A 23,563-nucleotide genomic window follows, 5' to 3' on the forward strand; every position below is an offset into this window, starting at 1 on the left:
CTTTTCCCAGTCGTTATTGAAGTGTATAGTGGCATTCTGTATGGCCTCAATGACCTCATCTAGCATATGCAGTTCAGTGGTGAAATTAGTGGCAGTGTTGGCGTCTTTAAGAAGTGTCTCTAATTGTGCATACTGGGAGGCATTGTAGGGAATAGGGGTTACACAGACAGGATGGACTTCCCAGATCCGCCAGTGATGATGGACACATTGCCGGACACCAGAAGCGGAAGTGCCTCATGGCTCCAGGTCACCAACTGGAACATCGGGAGATTCGGGGTAACGGCCCAGTGCGTGGGATTCACTGCCAGGGGTGGCAAGATGGTAGGAGCAGCTGTGGACGGGGTTGCCGACTGGATCATGGCAAGCAGGCAGCTAAGGGCGTTGTTCAAGGCAGCCCTCTTTCTCCGGACGGTCCTGTTCTTCCGCCGCGGCCTCCGTCCCCTGGGGCTTCCGACGGGGGTATGACTTTGCGGACCCGGCGGAGGGGCACCCACACCTGTTCTCCTGTGGCATCATCTGTGGAGACACAAAGAGACCCTCTCCCTCTGATTACGACCCTTCCCGGCCCGTGCCACACCCCTTTCTCATCCTTCCACCAGACCGTGCTGCCTTGAAGGCACGCAGTTGGTGGTGTCTCCTTCTGGTCTGGCTCCTGTTGTCCACACCGGCCCCCAGCATAGTATCTTAGCGCGGGCAGTAAAGGTAGCTGTAGCGAGCTGCGCATGGGTCAGTCCACCCGCCACTCCCCCTTTTTGTTTTATAAGAATAGGACTCACATACATAAGGGATTTAATTAAACATCTTTCATTCTCTATTTTAAACTTGTCCCGGTGTAAAAGCCAAATAGCAGAATCCTTTCTATCTATTGTACATAAACTTTCAGTTTCTCAGCAAGTCAAGTTCATTGTTTAGGACCTACATAACTCAAACAAGTTCTTTTTCTGGGCTGATGACCTTGCCCGTGCAGAGAGTTCCCAAGGGCCTTGGCAATGTTACAAAATAAGGAGAAGTAACATGGTCTCTAGGAAGGGGTTAAATAGAAACACCTTGGGTCTGTGTGCTATCTTTTGCTGTTTCTCTGAGCAAACTTATTCAAGGTCGAGTCTTTCCAAAAATCATGCAAAGGATTTCACAAAACTTTTTTTCATAAAAAAATCTCTCTTCTCAAATACAGCTTATAATTTATCCTGATATTATTAATTCCTAAGTGCTAAGCAATTCTTAACTTTTGATCACCAAACCTTTTCCACATGATAAAAAAAAGAAAACTAAACTTACTATTGTAAATACTATCTCTAAGCAACAACATCAATAGCTTAGTTAATGATCTCACAAATTTCCCAAAGGATAGCAAAACAATTAAAGACAAAATTTGGTAATTTAAGATTTCTCAAATTACAATTCTTAACCTAATAACAGTTAGATTATAAAAGAAATTGCTTTTCTAACAACACAGATGATATAGCTGCTTACCAATGTACGCAACAAGAAAAATTTGAGAAATATAACAAAATATCAAAAAACCATAATTATCATCTATTTAAACTTGAATCTAGGTCAAAAGGTGGGTGACATAATTTCTTTTATCTCTTCAGAACTTTATTGGTTTTTAACATTAAAACAGTAATCCCAAATAACCTAGCTAACAATCTTAAAGTAACCTCACCAGTTTTACACAATTGTTTTCATTTTGTAGTTTCAACAAAAGTCAGATGAAAGATTGCTGTGTCTAACATCATGTCTAGTCTTTTAAGTTTTACAATATAGGAGAATTTTACTACAATTCAGAAGTACAATAATAGTATAAACAGAAAAATTTCAGATGACATTAATTGCATTCCCAAATCATTACATACATTAGGCTTACCAAGCATAGAGGCTTCTCTTCTCTTCATAGTTGCAGAGCCTGGCTGTGGACTGAGGGGGGGGAAGGTGCTGGGAAGCTCCAAGGAATCATTGAGGAGGGTCCCTGAGAGACCTTTACTTTCTAATAGGGGTTGTCGGGTTTGGAAGACTAGGAGCAAAAATTGTAAGTTCTGGTGGTGTGGGAGCAAGGACTTGGGGGATAGGGAGGAGAGGTTCCTCTGTTTACCTATTGCCTAGAAGTGTGGGCTTCAGGGTGCCCAGGGGTCCAGGGCTGTTGTCAGTGGGGTATGAGAGGGCAACAAAGTAGCAAAGTCAAGAACAGGGAATAGAGCCTTCGTGGCAATTATTTTGAAAAGAAGCCAACTCTCTATTGTATATTTGCGAATCACTTTTTAAACTTTCCAAGTAGCAAAGGTAGGAAAATCACAGCGAGCTAGAAATGTTTTCATCCGGGTGGCCCTGGTTATATCTATGGAGATAATTCATATCCGAAGAAGTAGGACTCAGGACTACAGTAACAGTCTTTTGCGTACACTATGTTCAGATTGGCTCTCACGTTTGGCTTTCATTTCTCTGTTTTGGAAGCTTTAAACCACCTGTTTCAAACTCAAATAGGAATGAGGGTCCCTAAATTGCACATAAGGATCTCTGTAGTTGTATATTGAAAAGTACTTATTAACTCTATAGATTTATTTAAGTATATACTTCTGACATCGAGCTGTAATTCTTAACCCCCCCAAGGAGTCTACGGATTGGAGGGGGATACAGAATATCTTTTGTCATATAAACTGATTTTTCTTCACATTCATACGTGTATTATTATTTTGAAAAAGGTTTCATATACTTCACCAGATTATCTATGGTTAACAGAATCTGCTAAATCAAGATCTTAATGGTTCTAATTTTTTCTCGAGTAAATTTTACTTCTGTGTTCACTCCTTAAAAACTTTTTGGAAGTGAGAGCTTTAAATTTGCCAGTCTAAGGTGAGTGGGACTCTAGAAAAGATCCAGTGGTACCATGTCCCTTTCTCCTCATACTGGGGAGCTCAAAGTGTCTCTTTATTAGAGATTCATGCATTTTCCGAATTTGCCTTAGTGCCAAATGGTATGAGAAATTCTGACTTTGTCTTAAGCATCAAATCAGGAGTAACACATTTCTTTAAATTTCAGGGAAAAGGTCCCCGCCTCCTTTCTTATCTCTCCTCACATTCCAAATTGGCCAGATTTGGGATGAAGGGAGAAAGAAAGAGCATTATTTCCAACAACTATAAACCGTTAAACAAGAAGACATTTTCCTCTCTCCTTCTCTCCCCCCCTGCCCTCCCGCTCCTCTGAAGAGACTGGAGTCAGGGAGGGAGAGAAAGAGATAGTGGACATTACAGGGTGTCAGGTTACACACACACAGAAACACAGATACAGCACACAGACACAGAGACAAAAAACACAGAGAGGATTTTTTGAATCCTATGCACAAATTGCTTGGCCCTCTGATGTAACGGAGGCCAGGTGCCATGCTTTATTGGGGTTGTGGAGACCCTGCTTTTAAGATGATCTGTGGCAGATCCCCGGTTGGTCTCTTCCAGTTGTTTAGGAGACAGCTTTCTCTTACTAACTTCTTCAGAACTTTCATATAATGTGAGGAGTTGGGGGAGGGGCCAAAGGAGACTTCATTCTTTCCTCCGGATCATATTCTAAGTTGCCTTTTTCTGGTATCTTGTCCTTGGAGTCTACCAAGTGTGCAAGTTCCTCCTCTTGCTCTGTTCCGGTAGCCACATCTGTAATTCGGGGAGTGATTGTACACCCCTGATCTTGGCCATCTTGTATATGATTCTTATGAATGTGGCCTGATCCATGGCAGTTCCTAAGCACTCCGCCTGCCGCGGAGACGGGCAGATCCACCCCGGTGTGCTCCAGCCACGGGCTGACCACCCAGATCTTCTCCACCCACTCTCTACATGTCCTTATGTAAATTTTAACGCCTTGTTCTTTGCAGACCTTGTAGATCTGGCAGGCGAGTATGCCTTTGTCCTCCGGTTCAACTCGGACTTTACTTACTTTATGTCCCATTCTTCCCAAGGGCACTCCCTTGAGGCTGCCTGGTCTTCCGCTCCTCCACCTAGGGAGAGCGGGCTAGCGGCCTACCGGTCCCTGTTCGGGCGCCAGCTGTCGGGGGCCCCGACCACCGCCTTCCACTTACCCTGCCCTCGGGTCTTCGGACGTCTCCGGCTCCTCTCGGGGGACGGGAGAGGAGAATCACCAGGCAGAACACCGGAATGGACAAGCAGCTTTATTGCATGGCATACCAGAAGTCCCACCGACCCTCTCTGGGGCATGCCTTATATAACCTATCGGGGTGTTCCGGGTTGGCTCCTCCCCAGTTCCTCCCCGAGGGTGGAGCTCCTCCAGTAAGAGCCGCCCCGGTGCTGAGGTGGCGGAAGCCACACAGGCATTGCCACGTCAGCAGGTCCAGACTCCCTGGCGTCTCACTACCCTCTCGGGGGGCCTAGGTCCAGAGCGCCCCTAACAAGTGCTCTGCCCTGAATGTCTAATGCATCTGACTCTCTTTACCTGGGAGGTGGGGAGAACCTGGCTTTGTCGATCTGTTTCTTCGTCAAAGTGTTAACTCAGAGGCAGTTGACCAAAAGAGGAAACCAATCTCTCCCCCCCCGTCCCCCCCCCCCACAGAGTATCGGTGTCAGGCTAAAGGCAGAGAACACGGGTTTGTGTGCGTTACATCATTTGGACCTTGAAAGTCTTCATAATTATGATGGAAAAAAAAGCTGGATTGACCTCATGTTAACCATTAGGCTCCTGGCAGACAAGTAGTAACACAGTCCTGGATGCAGGCCCAGTTCTCTCTCCTCCCCTCCCCCCATCTCTCTCTCTCTCTGTGTCTCTCCCCCTCTCTCTGTCTGTCTCTCTCTCTCCACCCCCCTCCCTCTCTCCCTCTTTCCCTCCCTCCTTCTCCCTCTCTCCCCCCCACCCCATCCCTTCACTTCTCTACCAACTCTTAACTTCTGCCACTCTAGTCTGGTGACCACAGAGGCCCTAATATGCCCTGACACCCCCTGGCCTTAGTGGGACCCGAAAATTGACCTAAGAGCCTTACAGAAGCTCTTGCTCCACTCGCTCAGTGCTGGGTCAGTGGCACTGCCCTCACTGCCAGCACAGACCTGCACCAGCAGCCCCGATGCTCAACAAGCTGCCAGCCTTCACCTCTCTGGGTAGTTAGAATTGTAGGATTTTCCATACGTCAACCCCAAATCTGCCTTTTTGCCAATTCAACCCATTATGCAGTCCTGTACTTTGAGGCCAAGGAGAAAAAGGCTTAATTCTTTGACCATGTGACAGACCATTTGCAGAAAGCTCCCCTTCTGCCCCCTCCTTCTCACATGACTCAGGCATCTGTCTGTATCATCTCCCTCTCTCTAGTGTCCTGTGAAAAGGCAGCCTTGCTCCTTCCTTGCCTAGACTAACGCCCTCCACAGACACTCACATCCCATCACATCTTCTCCAGCGTTGCCCTCTACTATCCCCACCCTCTCCCTCTTCAGTCCCTCCCTATAAAGTGCCTCCTTCTCTAAGAGCATCCCCATGTAAAAAACCCTCACTTAATGCTACCACCTGTCACTTTTGTCTTAGATCGCACCTCCCTTCTTGCTAAAGTGCTTGAGAAAGCCATCTGTCGACAGCTGGGGCCCTCCCCTCCCCTCCCCTCCCCTCTATACCTTTGCAGTCTGGCTGCTGACCTCATCGCTCAGCTGAACCAAATCTATGGCCTTTTCTCCCGGCTGTCCTCATCCTTCTTGACCTCCCTGGAGCATCTGACACTGCTGATCACCTCCTGGAGCTCCACATACTTAGTGCTGTCTCCTGGTTCTCCTGCCCTCAGTCAGCTTCCTTTTCTCCATGTTATTCCTATTAACTGTGGGTGTCCCCCAGAGCTCTGTCCTGGGCCCCCTTCTCTTTTCACTTGAAACAGTCTCAGTGATTTCTTCAGTGCCGGTTGGCTCCATTGTCTGCAGACAACTGCCAGATATTTCCAGCCCTAACCTTTCTCCTGCCTGAGCTCCAGTCACCAATCTCCAGCTGCCTCTTGGACATGATCTGGATGTCCCAGATGCATCCCCAAGTCGGCATGTCCAAAACTGAAGTCACTGATCTTGCCCCCATTAAGCCCGGTCCTCTCTTCCAGGCTGCCAGCCAGCCCTCAACCTTGGTGTCGTCCTCGATTCCTCCCCGCCTCCCCCACATGGCCAGTGTGTTATCATTTCCATTTTCACATCTCTTGTGTTTGTGTCCCCACCATAGTGCAGCCTGGTCGGCTGCAGTCACATCACTACCTGGCCTCCCTGCCTTCCCCACTACCATCTGTCTCCAGTCATCTGCCACAGCAATTTTTCTAAAGCCTAGTCTGACGATGCCATTCCTGATGTGCTCAATGAGCTCCTGTGGCTCCCTATGGCCTTCAAAACTCTTCATGACCTGGGCCCTGCCGACCTTGCTGGCCTTCCTAGACTTTGCTCTGGGATCCACTCTCTCCCTTTGCACTTGGCTCTCCAATACGCCTGCAATCTGCCGCCAAAAAGACTTAAATCCCACTTCCTTCAGGGCTTTCCTGGTCTTCCCAGTTAATTGTCCCGTTTAATCGCCTTCTGTCCACTCAGTACACACTACGTACATGCTCCCACCATTAGAATGTGAATTCCTCAATGCCAGGCACAAATTAATCACTTCATGTTGGCTGGCTGGTGTGTGTGTCCTCACCCTACTCCTACCCCGTCAGTCTTCAGTTCCTCCAAATAACTCGTGGCATCAACCTGAATTCTGGCACCATCCTGGCTGCCTCCCTGAAACACTTGGAAGCCCATCACCATCTTGACTAAAATGTGGCTCCTAGAACATGAAGCAGAGTACTCCAGCTGTGGCCTCATTGGGGCTGAATTCAGCCACCCAACCAACCTTATTGTGTCTATGCCCTGTGCCAAGCACTGGGGGCAGTGCCCCCTTCAAGAAGCTCACCGGTCCTGGACAGGAGGCTTCTCCACACAGCCTCTTTTGGCTGTTCTATCACACCATTGACTCCTGAACCTGGAGCCCATTGAATCCCGAGCTTTCTCAGAGGAATTTCTGTCCGGCCACATCTTTGTCTCACATTTGGAAGCTGACCTTTTGGCCTCCAGTGTGGTCCAATCAGGGCTCTCCAATGTCCCAGCCATCCCTCCCAGATCTGTCACCTGCACATTCCCTTGCTTGGCCAGTTTGCTTTGTAAGGTTGGGCACATGTCCAAGCTGTACAACAGAAATCACAGGGTAACAAATTTAATTTCTGCCCTTGCCTTGGTGCTGTTTACGTGTGTGCTACACAAGCGCTCCTCGCTCAAGTTTCACCTACCACGTACTGCCATGTTAATCATCCCAATGCACAAGTGAAAATGACTGTCACTCCCTCTGGAAAAGCCTTTTCAAGAAGTCCATACACCTAAGTTGGCATTCAAGGCCTTCCATGACCGCCATATTTGAAGTCCTTGACATTGATTCTACCTTTTTCTGCTGCCTGTCCTCTGCTGGTGCCGATCAATCCTTTTTCCAAACTGTTCACACCCAGACTCGTGCTTTTATACATTCCCCTGGGCAGGGCTCAGCTTGGTGCTGCCAGCTCTCAGACCCCCCCACCTGGCAGGGCTCACTCCCAGCCCAGAGTGGTCAGAGCTACTGTTTGTACCTCTTAGACACACAGATCACTCCACTAAGTCAGTCACCTGTGTGCGTTTCTTCTCTCCCCCCCCAGATGACTGAGCTCCCTAAGCATTGAAACATGATTCATTCCTCTGTGCCCTGAACACAGGACCCTGCTGAGCAGGTGCTGACAGACTTTGTAAAACACAATAGAAATAATTAACCTTGACATCTCAGTTGCCTGTCTGCCGTTCCTTCGCTACTCTGTCCACAAACCCTCAAGTCTGTGGTGATCGTGTCATCTCCATGCCCAAAGCATTTGACCCGCTGCTGGACAAGTAAGGTTGGACCACACTAAGACTGTTTGACAGGATGCTGAACGAGAAGGGACCCCAGAAATTATCAAGACCAAGCCCCTAAATTTTACGGAGATGAGAAAATGGAGGCAAATCTCTCCTCCAAGAATTTGCCCAAGGTCACATGGCCACAATTCAAACTCAGGTCTGTGGAATCTCAACTCATAATTCTTTCCACTGCCAGGCAACAAACAGGTTGTCCTGTCTGCCAGGTGCCTCAAAGCCGAGGCTGCTAAACAGGGCTATGCAAAGGTTAATAACAAAGCAGGTGAAGGAAAGGGCCAGACACCGTGCCGTAGTTGATCACAGTTTAATCTGTCTGCAGATAAACCTCGTGTAATCAGAAAAAAAAGAAATGGGGTACAAAAGGAGTCATGGCAGCCCTTAGGGCGAAACTTCCTGTTCTTCCACCAGACAAATGGGGAAGGGTCCAAAATAAGTCTTCACATCACAAAAAACTCAGCATGGCTCGGCTTAGGCCAGTTAAAAAAAAGTCATAGAAACCAGGACAGGGGCAGGGAAGAGCTGCAGAAGGGGCTGGCAGCAGCCACAGCAGCAAGGCCAGTCCAGGCTGGCCACATGGGCAGGCGCCTTCGGACCCCAGGAGACCGCTGGTCAGGCGTCTGTTACTCATTCCCTCGCCGACTCTTCTTGTGGCTTTTCTTTGACCTGAAAGAACAGCACAAATGCCTTTGCTCAGCACCTGCCCAGGGTTCACTCCCCTAATCAATGAGCTTTTGTAAAACACCTACTGTGTACTAGGCCTAATTACACAGACCACCATGGAGGGCACCCACTGGGAGCTGAGCAGAAAGAGCAAAGTCGCTGCTTTAACTGGTCAATAGGCGTCTTTATTAAACACCTACTGTGTGTGAGACACTATGCTAGGCACTGAAGAGAGGAAGAAAAGCTCCTGTTCCATGGGGGGACACCGTGTAGATAACTAGAGAGGAGATGGAAGCCACGGGACGGGCTCGCCTGGGGACGGCTCTCCCTGTCAGTCTGCAGGCTCAGGCAGACTGTCCCACATGACACGGCTGTAAGGCAGGTGGTGCCAGGGGGTATCATCCCCATGTCACAGAAGAGGAAGGTGACCTACTTCTAAACAGACACGGACAGATCAGCCCCAGTTTCTGCCCCCATGTTCTCTGCTACATCAGCCCAAGACAAGCCTGCATGTCTGTGCATGATGTGTCTGTGACTCCCTTGCGTTCCAGAATTCAGAGGGACACATGATACTTGAGTAGGTACCTTTCCGGGGACTTTGAGTGGCTCCGGTGTCTGTGGCTCCGGTGGTGGCCTGTGAGAGGGAAGGACAGTGACTGAGCACCCGCAGAGCTTCTCTCCTGGACCCCCAGGAGGGGAGCCTTGTCACCAGCCCCACAACCCTGGGAATGGCGGCAGAGAGCCCCAGCCCCAGTGGGCAGGATTTCAAGAGGGACTTGCGGTTTGGACCCTACAGCTCATGAGTACACCTGAAGAGTCGGGATACCTGGAGACTTGGATCGGGAGCGGTGTCGCCGTTCTCGGGATCGGCTCCGGTGACGTCGGGGGCTCTTGCTGCGGTGTCTTTCTCGACGGGGGGATGGACTGTGGAGACATGGCATTAGAACAAGTCTAGTGACAATTCCAGACCCCCAAATGTGGAGCTAGATCGACTAGTCCTACCACCCAAGGCCCAGAGAGAAGGCCTCACACAGACCATGGCAGAGGCAGGATTCTAACCCAGGCCTGCTACCTCCAAACTCAGGGCTCTGCACATAGCAACATTCAGTAAATGTCTGCTAAAATGGAACTAAAATAATGCCAGATGAGTAAAAATCTTACCTCCTCCTTTTGGGAGATCGGCTGCGTCTGCAAGGGAAGAAAAGACAATTCATTTGAGTGTGTGGTGCCCAGCCAGATCTCCACTCGGTGTGGAGCGGCCCCTCAACAACATGCAGACGGAGCCTCAGGGCCACAGAACTGACCTCTTCCTAACAGAAGGGCTGCCTCCCACTACACCCATTACCTCCTTGGGGAGCGGCTCCGGCTCCGTCTATAGCGCAGCGTGGGGGAGCGCCGGGGCTTGTCCAGGTCTCTGTAGCTTCGCCGGCGGTGATCTGGGGATGGGGCCCTCTCCAGCTGGAAAAGGGCAAACCACAGGTAGGTCAGTGTGTTAACAGGCTTCGAGGAGATCCCAAAGCTCCTGCCCAACAACAGTCACCCCTTAGAGCCAACAAGAGACATCTCCTTAACTGGCAGTGCCAACTGTACCCCACCAAATAAAAGGCTTACACACCTGTTCAACTTTCTTTTCTCTAGTTTCCATTGGGTTCTAGATTATTAGAACACCTTCCCACTTCCCATCAAGTCCACCTCCCTGCCTTTAGGAAACTAGCTAGACAACCACACACACACACAGAGGCAGGGCCTGCAAGGGCACCTCTTGACTGGGGAACAGCTGAACAAAATGCAGCATGGCATGTGCCAAGACATTACTGTGCCATAGGGAAGGACTGGTCCGAGGAATTCAGGGAAATACGGTAAGACCGACATAAGGGGAGCATGAAAACAGAAAGAAAACCACAATCAAACTGATGGCAGAACTCAGCCCAATGTAGTGACCGACCCTGACACCCCAGGACTGCCAGCGGAAATGTCCCGCCCTCTTCAAACACGTCCACAGGACCAGGGTCTGTTTTCTTAGTTAGACTTACCTAACTACAAGGGGCAGAAAGCTCGCTGGGGTAAGGAGGGGGAGTTGTTGACAATGTTTCAGACATCAATGAGTCCTTTTCCAAAAAAGAACCAGAAGCCTTTGCTAATTCCCCCTGCCAGTGAGTGTTCTGTATACCTTTGTACTGACTTCTGTGACATGCTGGTGTCTTGGTCACCATGTGCACCTTGCACACAGTAGGCAATTAGCAAGTGCTTGCTGAAGCTAAGAGAAGGTCAAAAAGCACTGCCACAGCACCTACTGTGTGCCAGGCACTAGGATGGTAAGGGGTAGTACCCACCATTTTTCCAAAAAACTCCCCTAAGTTCACAGTTATCACCCATCTAGTTGTTCCTCCCATCTTCTGCTGGCCCATGTGGACATTTCCATGGGCATCTGTTTCATCTTCCCCCTCAGACTCTAAGCTATTTGGGGGCAAGGCGCTAGTCACCAATTTCCTCTGTCTCTTCACAGTGCCCAGCAGCACTCACTCTGTCTGAGAGGGCCCGCAGCACAGCTGGCACGCTGGGAACACTCAGTAAATAGTGAGACCCCCAAAACAGAACATTTGTGGCTGCCCATCTCAACAGCTGATGACAAGGACCTCCTACGAGGGCTTCCAGGTACCAGCTGCCAAAGGTGGCAGGAAGGATTCCAGCCTCTCTTGGGTGTTCTGGCCCTGCGAAATGCCCTTACTTAGTGGAAGAAAACCAGAAAGGCGTCTGGTTCCAGTGTGTGGAGCAGCACGCTTGCCAACCTTTCCCCAAGGCAACCACAACAACTCAGGGGCTTTGAGGAAATGACGCCAACCTTAGGGAAAGCCAAAGCCGGGGAAGGATCACAGGGAGTGAGTGTGTCATGGCTGCCCTCCCTCAGTTTCCAGAGATCTCCAGCAGAGAGGCTTTGAGGGCAAGGTTAGTTACAGGGCCAGGACAGTTACAGAAGAGCTGGATCCCACTTGCACAATGAAAAGTTATAAAGTACTTCTTATGCACTTCTCTCAGAGGAGTTTTTGAACAGACCTTTCTGAGCAAGTTGGGGGAGGGGGGAGATTATTATCCTTTTTTATAGATGAGGAAAAAGGCCCAAGGAGGTTAAAATCACAGCAAATGGTACAAAGGAAAGACCCCGAGTCTCCAGACCCAAGCCCAATCCTTCACACCCTCTCGTCTAGCTACTGAAATCAAGGGTTCTTAAATCCCCTTGTCTGGATCACAGACCCCTCCAGCAGTCTTGGGAAGCCTATGGCCCCCTTTCCAGAATCATTTTAAGTCCACAAAACAAAATTCACAGAATTACAAAGTAAATCAATCATGTTAAAATGTAGCTAACAAAATATTGAAAATAAACGGATAGACAGACAGACAGACAGACAGACAGATAAAGCCAAGTTCACAGAGCCAATCCCAGAAACTTTAAAGTGAAACTGTGATCCTTCGGTCTCGCTTAGTCTAACTGAGGCAGGGACCATGCCCTGAAGTCAGACAGCCTCTGTGGCTGAGCTAATGAAGCACAACACAAAGGACCCTGCCTGCAGAGCCCCTCCATCCCTCTGCCAGGGTAGAGCAAGTGGGTGCATGGAGGCCCAGTCCATGTGGCAGAAAGAGAGGGGGAGGTGACTCGGAAGAGAGCCCAGGAGGCCTGACCTTGTCGTCGTCATCCTCCTCTTCCTCCTCGCTGGACTCCACATCGTCCATGTCCTCCTCCAAGGCACTGACACGAGGCTCCAGCTGCTCGGCTTCTTCCAGCACATACCGCTTCTACAAAGAACAGAGGGGCGAGGGGCATCAGCACTGTCCTACCCCAACCATTCCATTTCAGGAGGGAGTAGAAGCACCAGCCCCACTTAGACCTGAGGAAGTGCTAAAGGATACAGACTTCCACAGAAGCCAGGACTCGAACCCAGGGCTTCAGAGCTTAAGGAACATTTCCTGTTACACCAAGAAATTTCTGGTGAAAGAATAACAATGATTTAAGCAGCGTGGTGTAGTGTGTAAGCGAGCCGGCCCCAGACAGGCCAGTGGACTTGGAGTGACGCTCAGTCCTTACACACTCTGGCTGGGTGATCCCAAGCAAACCACTTTCTTTGGTCCCGCTGGGCCACTCCAAGACTTCACAAGAAGAGGTGCCCATCTGCGCTGGGAGAAGGGGCTCCTCCCTGAGGGTTAATGATTCGGCAATTAAAAGACCACTGATAACTCTGGACAGAGCTGTTTCCATTCACCATGAGGCTGGAAGCCAGAACACAACATGCTGAAGAGCGAGAGGAACTGGAAACACTGAGCAGCCTTGTCAAGTCTATCCGTGAAGGGGAACGATAACATATGGCACTCTGTGGCCCTGCTGGCCTAGAATGGGAAGTGACTGAGGACACCGAGATATGCTAAGCAAGTCCAGCCTGGCTTTGGGTCAGCGTTCAGCTGGAGAGGCCCCAAGGAGCTCCCTGATTTCCCAACAGGGCAAAGAGATTTCGGATCATTTCTGGAGCTGCAGGGGTTTGAACAAGAGGGACTCCTCAACACACTGGACAAATTTTCATTTAACCTTTGCCCTCCAGGGTCAGAGAAACCCACCTCCTCCCCCAGCAGCCCATTCCCCCACGGACAGCTCTCATTTTTAGTAAGTTTTCCCCTGATATCAAAGCAAAATTAGCTTCTCTGCACCTTCTATCATTACTGTTAGTGCATGCCTCTGAGGCTACACAGAGCATATGTCAAAGTTAAGGAAGTAAAAGGAGAACCAAACCCTCAGCTTGGGCCAGAGGCACTCATAAGGCCAGGCCAGATCTGTGAATCCAGGCCAAGCCGCTGGCTTAAAAACAAAACAAAAAACCCGCAAAACCCCTGGAATTCTGGGGACCTTCTCTAAGCTGCCCTCTTAAAGCAGGGCTCTTCACCTGCAGTTAATGACCTTTTCTAAAATAAATAAGCAAATAAAGATTTGTGGGTGACTAGATTTCACTATAATTGGCTTCCTTCGTAATACGTATTTTATTTTGTGTATTTAAAAACACGATTCTGAGAAAGGGCCCAGGCCACACAAACAAGGGGAAGGGGCCCTGGGACAAAGGCTTTTGCACTAGCTTCACGTCCCATTAGGATCCAGTCCGATTCAGAACAAGGATGTAGCTTGTGCAGAAAAAGACTATGGCTCCAGGCAGGGGATAAAAGCCTGGGCTCCACCAGCCCAGTGGGGGGCTCTGCCTGCCTGATATGGTAGCCATAGGCAGCAGATATTAATGCATACCTAGTTTAGCAGAGGAAACTAGAGATGGGGCATGTCTTCCAGCATTTGCAGGGCTGTCTGGGGAAGAAAAGCCATGTATAGATAGAAAGCTGGCCTTAAAGCTAACAGGATCTGGGTTCAAGTCCTGTCTGTTATGCATCCTGGCTGCGTGACCCTGGGAAAGACATTTAACTCAGCCCTCTGGGCAACTCCAAAGACTTTAAGCTGCAGAAAAGGTGCCAACTTGCCTTCTCCCCCCAGGAGTTCTCCATACACACAAAATCCCAAATCCACTCCCTATCCCCACGAGAGAGGAATTAGACGTCCTCAGCTTGGCCCCAGCAGGCAAAACTAGGAGAAACAGAGGGAGCATCGTTGTAAGGAGGCAGATTTCAAATTTCCTAACAGTTGATGTGGCCCAAAGGCAGGATGAGGAGCCTCCAGAAACAGGGAGCTTCCTCCTCCTCCCTGGGGTTCTCGACCCAAGGTTTCACAACCACTCATCAGGGCTGTCCTGGAGGAAATCCATGTTTAGAAGTGGATCAGACCAGCCTTCTGAGAGCCCTCCCAATGCCAGGAGCGCAGGGTCTCCCAGAAGGGGACCACAAATGGTTCCAAGCAACAGGGCCAGACAACAGTCTCTGAGTCTGAAGCCACCTGGCGGCACAGTGATGCTGAAGCACCTAGGTGGGAACGTCGGTCTGTTGCTGGGTAGGCTGTTCATGCCAATTCCCATCTCATTCAGGGCCAAACTCGGGGAAACGAGACCGGCCCCAACAAGCTAGCTTGTCCCTTTGGCGAGGCTCTGTAACCCATCTTTCCTCTGTGGCACAGCTCTCATGGGAACCCCCAGCCCAATACATGCAGGGCACTGCACAGGGACCCACAGTTAGATCCTTTCCAAGCTGTTGCTTTGGCAGCAGAGAAACCTGAATGCCGTGGGGTTGGAGTTGGCAGGCTGCGTGTGTGACCACAGAAGTCATCTGTCTGACCCCTCATTTTACAGAGACCCAAGGAGGAAGTAACTTGCCCAACACCCATTAGTGACCAAAATCCAAATCTCTGGAGTCCCGAGAACATAATCTTCTTACTACACCATGATTCCTGTGTTTCCTTTAGCCCCCAGGGCCATGTTCCCTTTTGCCAAAGAGCAGACCCACCTGTAGTGCCCGAGGACCCAAGCTTTTCACTTACAGCTCCTTCCAAAATACTTCCCACCAGCTCCTCCCCGAACCCTGAGGACCAGAGTCTGAGGAAGCCCGTGGGCTGAACTTGCCGGGGGACAGTCCGGCCAGAAGTGACCATTTCCCCTTACCTGAAGCCGGGGCAGGATGATGTCACAGACCCGCTCACTGTGTAGCAGTTCATCGATGAACTCATCCACATGCATCAATTCAAACTCTGGGGAAAAAACACCAACAGCTCAGCAGAACAGAACACCAGAGAACTGGGACTTTGAAATAATAACAGTATTTGCAGAGGCAGAAAGCAAGCAAGAAAGCCAAATACACAGGCTAGTGAGAAGCAGCCACAACCAGAGCCTGCGGGCAGACTCTGACTCAACACAAGGAGGAATTTCCTCAAAATTAAAGCACTCCAGCAATGGGACGGATAGCCCTATAAAAGGCTCCTCTTCACCAAAGATCTTCCAACATTCACCCAACAAGCTAGGGCACTGGAGACACAAAGCAGGGCTGGTCCCTGTTCTCAAGGAACTTTAATTCTATTTTACCAAATGATGCAAGGAGGCTGTCATAGTTTAGACAGCTTACTAAGAGCCTACTATGCACCAGGCACTGTACTAAGTGCTGGTGACACAGAGAAAGGGAAAAGGCAGTCCCTGCTCTCAAGGAGCTCACAGCCTAATGGAAGAGACAGCTCATAAGCAACTATGAACAAACAGCATGTAAACAAGATAAACTGGGAATAGGCTCAGCAGGAAGGCCCTGGCATTGAGGGGGATGAGAAAAGGCTTCCTGGAGGAAGTTAGGTTTTAGCTGGGAGGGGAGCCAGGAGGCAGAGATGAACAAGAAGAGCATCCCAGGTGTGGGGCCAGCCAGGGAAAATGCCCAGAGTCTGGAGATGGGAGTGTCTTGTGTGAGGACCAGTAAGGAGGCCAGGGTCAGTGAGTAAGAAGCCTGGGAAGGTAGAAGGGGGCCAGATTGTGAGGAGCTTTAAAAGCCAAGCAACACTTTATATTGGCTCCAACGTGGTAAGACCTATGCCTATGGAAGATCCATCTGACAACAAAGTGTAGGATGGGAATAAGCAGAGATCAAAAGACCTTTTCCCAAGGACGGAGTTGCCAGGTATGGGGGTCTATGAGGACAAAAACGGTCCAGGGTGTCAGGCACCACAGCTGGGGCTCCCCTTTCCCAGCATCCTCCCAACAAGACTGTAGGTGGAGCTGTCCTTTCCTCTTCCCTAGGGTAAAAAATGTCCTCACTATAACTTGGGTTTTACCTGCTAATTCTGGAATTTCATGATATCCCTCCAATTAAGCAACCGCTGGGAAGGCTGGGAACCCCATGGAGGGGGCACTAATCCAGGCTTACAGAAGCCTATGACACCACACTCACCTCCATTTCGGTTCTGGCTCTTAATTTTCCGATAGTCATTGTAAAGAGGTTCCAGATACTTGTAGCAGTCAATGGCGGTGCCCGTCAGCCTCATATACAGGGCCCCCAACATGCGGACATACCTGAAAGAAGAGTCAATGCAATAACTGGCTACCCTGCCAAGACCTCTGCTAGAGCCCAAAGTGACCTGAGGAAAAGGCCACACGTGCACAGCTCGAACCGGAAAGTCAGGGGGTGCCCATTAACCAAGGGATGGCCAAACAAATGGATTTAAAGGAATAGTGCTGCGCCACCAGAAACGATGAAAGGGACAATTTCAGAGAAACCTGGGAAGACTTACTGAACTGATGCAGAGTAGAGCGAGCAGAACCAGGAGAACAATTCATACAATAATAACAACTCTGTCGAGATAAAGCACTTTGAAAGACTTCAGATCCCTGATCGATGCCACGACCAGCTGTGATTGCAGAGGGCCAAGGACGAAGCCCGCGACCCGCTTCCTAACAGAGCTGACAGACTAATGGCCTGTTTGTGCACATGACCGACAGGGGAATTTGTTTGGCTTGACTATGCATGTTACAAGAGTTTTGTTTTTCTTTTAAATTGGGAACGGAGGTAGGAAGGAGAGAATATAAAATGAAATAAAGATGTTTTTAAAGCATACAGCCTGTTAGTTTGTCAAGTGGCTCTGCCACTCACTAGCTGTGTGACCCTGAGCAGGTGACGCTAACCTGTGGGTCTTGATTTCCTTTGTCCCTTGAGGGTCACCCTCCTCACAGCCCCTGCCTCCCAGGAATGCCAGGAGGGCCAATACCATCCTAAGGCTTCCACACACACAGTAGGAGCTTCATAAACAGCCACTGAACGAGTCTATGGAAATGAGTCCGTCCTTAATATTTTCATCATCTCCTTAATATTTTCATCATCTCCTATTTGGCAGAGGGGGAAGGGGCAGCTATAGCCTCAGGCGAAGGCTCCTCCCTCATAAAAGACCTGCTTCTACCCATCACTTCCTGGCACTGTGACCCTGGGTCGCTTCACTCCTCAGTTTTCTCAACTGTAAAATAAGCAGGGATAGCCGCAACGCTTACTACCCAGGGTTGTCACTGTGGGGCTCAAAGGAGGCAGAGAATGTAGCTCAGGAAGCAACAGCTCACTGGCACACAGTAGGAATGACATGGAGCTTACTCACAGGCTCCTTCTCCACCTTCTCCCTCCGTCTAAGACAGAAGTACAAGTGTTAGCACACTCATTTTACAGTGAGGGTGGCCAAACGGAGCCTCAAGAGAAGAAAGGTGATTTGCCCAGAATCCCAGAGCCAATGCACATGACCTGAAGGGTCAATTACTGGGATTATGCTTAAAGCACAGGTTATTAATGAAATGGACTTTGGGGACTGTTTTTACACTCCTGCATAACGTCAACCTGACTAAATGGGGATTTCTGTAGTTGTTGACATTCCTCTAGGGCCCTGTTGTGCTAGACTAAATATCAGAAAGGAGCAATCTGAGCTCAGGACTTCTACCAATTAGGGCTGTTCAAAGTGTCATGTTCTGCCATTAGAAGAAGTGAGGTCCCCATCACAAAAGGTGTTCAAGGGGAGAATGGATTAGCCCTTAACTGGGGAAAGGCTAGACAAGGTGACCATCTGCTCCCTTCCAAACCTGTGGTTAATCATGGGGCCAACATCCCCCACACTGGAGTCCTCTCTGCAATATGTCTACTGGACAGCTAGTGGCCTTTCAAGGCAGACCATTCTTCTGTGAACAACTTGGTCGGCCTCTAAGCTCTTCTTTCTAAAGCACACCTGCACCTGGTCTTTCAACATCCATCTCCTGAACCTCCATCTTCTTACACAGAATGAGCCTGACCTTCCCCCATGTGATAGACCAAGCCCCAGGCCTCTACTCTCCAGGCCACAGAATGGCCAAATTCTCTGACTTGCCCTACTGTGATCTTCTACTAGGAAGCCTCCAGCTTGTTGTCAATGAGTCTCTTAAAAGGGGGAGGGGGGGGGGGGCAGGGTAGCTAGGTGGCACAGTGAGTAGAACACCGGCCCTTGAGTCAGGTAAGATCTGAATTCAAATCTGGCCTCAGACACTTGACACATATACTAACTGTGTGACCTTGGGCAAGTCACTTAACCCCAATCGCCCTGCCAAAAAAAGCAAAATAAAAATAAAAAAGGCAACAGGGTCTGGTCAGTGTCACAAACTCATAGTTCACTTTTGCTAAGTGATTGGGGATTCCTTTTTTTTGGGGGGGGGGGTGGTTCTGTACATCATCCATGGAAAAGGGCTTTACAGCTAGAAAGGAACTTCCTCAATTTACTAATGAGGAAACTGAGACCCAGAGAGGTTTTGAGGAGTCCAAGAACACAGAGAATTAGCAAAGGATTTTTCACCAGAAAATAGCAATTCCAACTTAAGACCTACTGAAAAGTTAAAACTCAATAAAGAAGTAAAGAAGACCAATGGTATCCCCTGAAAGAGCGCAATCACCAAAGAAATGAAGAGGTTGCTGGCCCCAAGCAAGGACAACTCCAGGGAAAGAGACCAATGGAGAGAGTCACGTGGGAAATGGGCCCCCTCGGCCAAAGCCAGAGTTTCAGGGAATGGGGAACAGGATGTTCAGGCAGAGAAGGGTCTGTGTGTTTCTCACTTACTTGAAATCTTCATTTTTAATGAACTCCACTATGATGTCCTTCTCTGGCTGTATCTGCAACATCTTCAAGGTCAGGCACAGGAAAGGAGTCGGCTTGATGTTGCCACCGTAGACGCCCCCCACAAACCTCAGTTCCATGGCTTTATCGACGACAAGCTCCGCTAAAACCACAAGACAGACACAGTAACCAGGGGATTCCAAAGTTAACTTCACAAACCTTCAGGAATCGTCAATGGGCAGAAGCATCACTTGGTCCTCAGCTCGGTATATTCACCAAGAAGTCCCGTGAAACTCTTAAGCAACGCCTGGAAAAGTAGCTTTCCCTTTTCAATGGCCCTGCCCATTCTTATAACCTGAAAATTAAAAGTCTTTGGCCTAGGAAGGCCGGCTTTCTGAACTGGGGGTACCCAGGATGTTGTTCTAAGGCAATGCAGCACCATGGAATGTTAAACGACTTAATAAGGAATCACCTAGGCCAGGCCTTTCACTTTATGTCAGTTACTTAAAACTTAATATAAACATAATATATAGTCACCTAACTCTGCTCAATAATTCCAATTTGTATCAATTTCAGCGCACAAAACAACACTGCTTAGTTCCTATCCCTTCTCAGAATTCCTGGTCCTCTGATGGTCACTGTGGCTTTGCCGCACTTTGGGGGCTACTTTTTAGGCACTCTGCATTCCATAAAGTTTTCCCAAATGTATCTATGTTCTTTGGACACTGGAGGCTATTAATTGCATGAAAGTATTTTATGACATTAATGTCTTATTGTTGGACATTTAGGGAAGGTCCAATTGTTTGTAATTATATACGACGCAAGCTATGAAAACCCCGAGAAGGGGTATAGTACCAACAATGGAATTTGGGGGATCAAGCATATACCTTCTACCAGACTACTCTACCAAAAGATTCTCTAAGTTACAATCCCACCAACAAATAAGGTAGTCCTGTTCTTCCCAAGTCAGTCAGTCAATAAACATGTATTAAGCATCATGTATTAAGTGTCAGGCACTGTGTTGAGTACTAAGGATACAAAAAGAGGCAAAAGACTGTCCCGGCTCTCAAGGACCTCACAAGCTAATGGGAGGATATAACAAACAACCAAAAAGGTACAAATAATAAGCTAGATAAAGGATAAATAAGAAATAAATAAGGGAGAAAAGGCACTAGAATTAAGAGGGGTTGGGGATGGAATTTGAGTTGGGACTTGAATGAAGCCAGAGAAGGCAGGAGGTCGAATAGAGGAGGGAGAACATTCCAGCCATGGGGAACAGACAGAAAAGTTGCCCAGAGCCTAGAGATGGGAGAGTCTTGTTCATGAAACAGCCAGGAGGCCAGTGTCAGTAGGCTGAAGAGTACACATCGGAGAGTGAGTTATAAGAAGCCTGGAAGGCAGGAGGAGTAGGTGATAAAGGGCTCTGAATGGCAAACAGAGAATTTCACATTTGATCTGGAGGCAACAGGAGAAGAGAGGACAGGGAACTAAGGGACCTGAGCTCACAGGAGCACAGATCTAAAGGTGGAAAGGACCTCAGAGGCTGCCTGGCGCAATCCTCTCATTTTACAGGCAGAATCCAAGGCCTGTCTGTCCACGTTCAGACAACTAATACCTGAGCCCAGATCCAACCCTGGTGCCCAACTCCAAGGCCAACGCAGTTTCAGTAACCTTTCCCTCTTCCTTGTACCCCACCTCCTCCAATCTGTTGACAAGTTCAGTAATTACTCCACCCTCTGACATCTTACCATCTGTTTCCTTTCCACATACTCCAAGGCAGGGCTCTTGTCCCCTTTCCTGCTACTATCAAATGCCCTTCAGTGGCCACCCAGTGTCTGTAGAAATGACAGTGACAATGACAATTCTCACAGCTAGCATTTACAGAGCACTGTGCTAAAGGCTTTACAAATAAATTCTCCTTCCATTCTCAGGATAATCCTAGGATGGAGGTGCTGTCATTATCTCTATTTTACAGTTGAAGAAACTGAGGCAGACAGAGGTGAAGTAGCTTGCCCAGGGTCACACGGCTAGTAGCTGCGGGAGGGAGGATTCCACCCCAGGTCCTCTCCTGACTCCAGGCTCAGTGCCAGTGGAGCCCACTGTGCCAATGAACTACAAATTCCACGAGGACTGAAGGCCTTCTGCAGTCCAGCCCGACTTCACACTCTCCCACCCACCCCACTACACCATCGCCTGCTCTCTCTGCAGCCTGGAGCTGCTAGGCTTTGAACCCTGGCTCACTGTGGGATCTCTCCTGGCCTCAGTTTCTCCCACTGTAAAACAGAAAGGTCGAGCTCGATGATTGCTGAGTCCTCTTCTAACTCTGACATTCTGGGATAACAGCTTGAAAATTTGTTCTTCCTGGTGGCATTGGCATGGGGGTCAGGAATTAGGAGAGTTGCTAAAAACATGATGCTCCTGATGTATTCCAGGTATCGTAGCAGCTGCAGTGAGGTTGGTTTAGGCACAGAGGGACTTGGAGTTAGGAAGACCAAGATTTATTAAATCAGAGATGACAGACAAGTGACAATCTCTCTCATCTCAATTTTCTCATCTATAAAATGGGGATAATCCTACCTGAAGTACCTGCCTCCCAGGAGATGCTGTGTAATACATTTGGCAAACTTTTAAATACCATAAAATGTCAGTGATGATTACTATATTTTGAAAAGGCACTTCTGGCCTTTCAAACCATATCAGTGGACAATGTTCTATACATCACTTCTGAGTATGGTCCCGATCTAAAGGCCTGACCAGGCCCCAAGCCCGTGTCTTCTCCCTCCAACCTACAAACACTCCAGATACATCATTCAAAATAAGATAATATTAGAGCTGGAGGAGAACCTTAGAACATATGATGTCAAACCTGGGAAGGATTCCAATACAGGGAAGTACCAGGGAGAAAACTCATTCTCCCAATGCAGACACACGCTTGCTCTGCCTCCGAGTGTGAAAGGGCTGCCCTGGCATTCATTCAAGAAGCGGTGACTGATTGCCAGCCACGTGCCAGACGCAGTGTAGGTACTAGGGAAGCAGAGACAAAAATGAAGCAGTCCCTCATCTCTGTTTAAACACAAAGTGGTAGGCATTGTGCCAGGCACAGAAAGCAAAACGGAAACACAGTGCTGCTCTCAAAGAGAAGATTTCTTACCGAGGAAGGCAACACGTACACATAGAAGCAAAAACTAAATACAATAACTGTTGAGGGAGGGCGCTAGGAGCTGAGCCAAACTTTGAAAGAAAGGAGGGATTCTGGGAGGCCAATATGAAGAGCATTCTAGGCACAGGGCTAAGGTACAGAGATGAGACAAGGAATGTCAAGTGTGAAGAACAGCAGGACCAGTTTGTCTGCTCCACAGGAGACATCTGGAAAGTTGTGAAGAGATTTAAACGACAGAATATATATATTTGACCCTAGAAACAGCAGGGGCCGCCTGAAATTTACTGAGCAGGGGCGGCCACTGGCTTCCGGAAAGTCCATCTGTTTGGGCAGTCTGTGGAGGGTTTTCAAAGCAGCAACAAGCTGGCATGCGTGTGGTTACCTTCGGTGTGTATGGAGCGATCTTACCCAGAGCTCTGGGCTCGTCCCAAACCCTAGGGCCCAGCGTGGAGAGATGCTATTCTGGTCGGGGGGCGAGTTCAGGTTTCCGAGCGCCTCCTCCCCGCAGGACCTCCGTCTACGTTGGCATACGGGTAAATACGAGGTACGGACTGACTTCCCCGCACATACACTGCTCGCCCCACTCTCCACTCTGACTTCCTATGCCCACGACCAAAGCTAAACTAGCCGCACACAGACAGCCCCAAATCTGCCCCACGTTTGGCAGCTCCCGGCTGGGCCCTGCTCGGGGACCCCAAAACACACCGACACGACCAAGACAGTAGGTCTCCTCTCGTCCAAGCTGGGCAGGGTCTTGGGCAGGATGACCGTCTGGCACAGCCCGTACGTGAACAGGAGCCAGTGGGGCGGAGGAGAGCCTGGAGTCCGAGGACCTGGGTTCAAATCCTACCTCAAAAGCTTACCGCCTGCGTGTGAGTTTCTACTTCTGAAAGAGGGGGCTGGTTTATACGCGCAGTTATTGAGCACCTACTATATGCCGGAAGCTACAAAAAGGCCTCCATCAAACAAGCAGCTCCAACGCCTAGCCCTGTTCTGCTCGAAATAAGAAGGCGACGCAGAAATGTAAGGGACCGTTACGGTCTAAACGTGAGGGACGGCTGCGAGCTCCAAGGGTTCTGCTTAAACACGTCCCCGGAGGGGGAGCTCACTCCCTCCCCGGAGCCCCAGCCGGTGCCACCCCGCCCAGCCGCAGCCGCCCACCTGTGAGCCCAAAGCACTCCTCCTTCCAGTACTTGGACTCGTAGATGCGCGTCCGGATGATCTTCTCCACCAGGTACTGCGGATTGGTGCCGTGGATGCTGTGAGCATCTTTCACCGTCCGATTCGCCATCTTGGGAAGCTCTGGGCGCCGCCTCCGCAGCCCTTCCGGCGGTCGCT

The 23,563-nt window shown here is 49.3% G+C and overlaps 1 protein-coding gene across 2 annotated transcripts; it reads right to left on the minus strand.

Moving 5' to 3' along the window:
• Window positions 1–8,196: 8,196 nt before the first annotated feature.
• Window positions 8,197–23,563, minus strand: PRPF38A (pre-mRNA processing factor 38A). Of its 2 annotated transcripts, none has more exons than XM_036756272.1 (10): window positions 23,387–23,563; window positions 19,069–19,228; window positions 16,404–16,525; window positions 15,140–15,225; window positions 12,246–12,359; window positions 9,913–10,025; window positions 9,729–9,755; window positions 9,394–9,491; window positions 9,153–9,201; window positions 8,197–8,570 (listed from the first exon to the last, which is right to left on the minus strand). In XM_036756272.1, exons 1-10 carry the CDS (start codon window positions 23,514–23,516, stop codon window positions 8,528–8,530), a joined length of 942 nt encoding a protein of 313 aa, XP_036612167.1. In that variant the 5' UTR covers window positions 23,517–23,563; the 3' UTR covers window positions 8,197–8,527. The 2 variants fall into 2 exon arrangements, with proteins under 2 accessions (XP_036612167.1, XP_036612168.1); XM_036756273.1 differs by having other exon boundaries at window positions 8,442–8,570; window positions 23,419–23,531.

Source organism: Trichosurus vulpecula, chromosome 4 (assembly GCF_011100635.1).
Source record: "Trichosurus vulpecula isolate mTriVul1 chromosome 4, mTriVul1.pri, whole genome shotgun sequence".
NCBI lineage: Eukaryota > Metazoa > Chordata > Mammalia > Diprotodontia > Phalangeridae > Trichosurus > Trichosurus vulpecula.

Coding starts and splice junctions, on each gene's coding strand:
- PRPF38A (XM_036756272.1), bottom strand. CDS start 23,516: ATGGCGAATCGGACGGTGAAAGATGCTCACAGCATCCACGGCACCAAT. Junction 10,026..12,245: donor AGGAGGATGACGACGACAAG/GTCAGGCCTCCT, acceptor GCCCTTTTCCAG/CTGGAGAGGGCCCCATCCCC. Junction 8,571..9,152: donor CACTCAAAGTCCCCGGAAAG/GTACCTACTCAA, acceptor CTGTTCTTTCAG/GTCAAAGAAAAGCCACAAGA.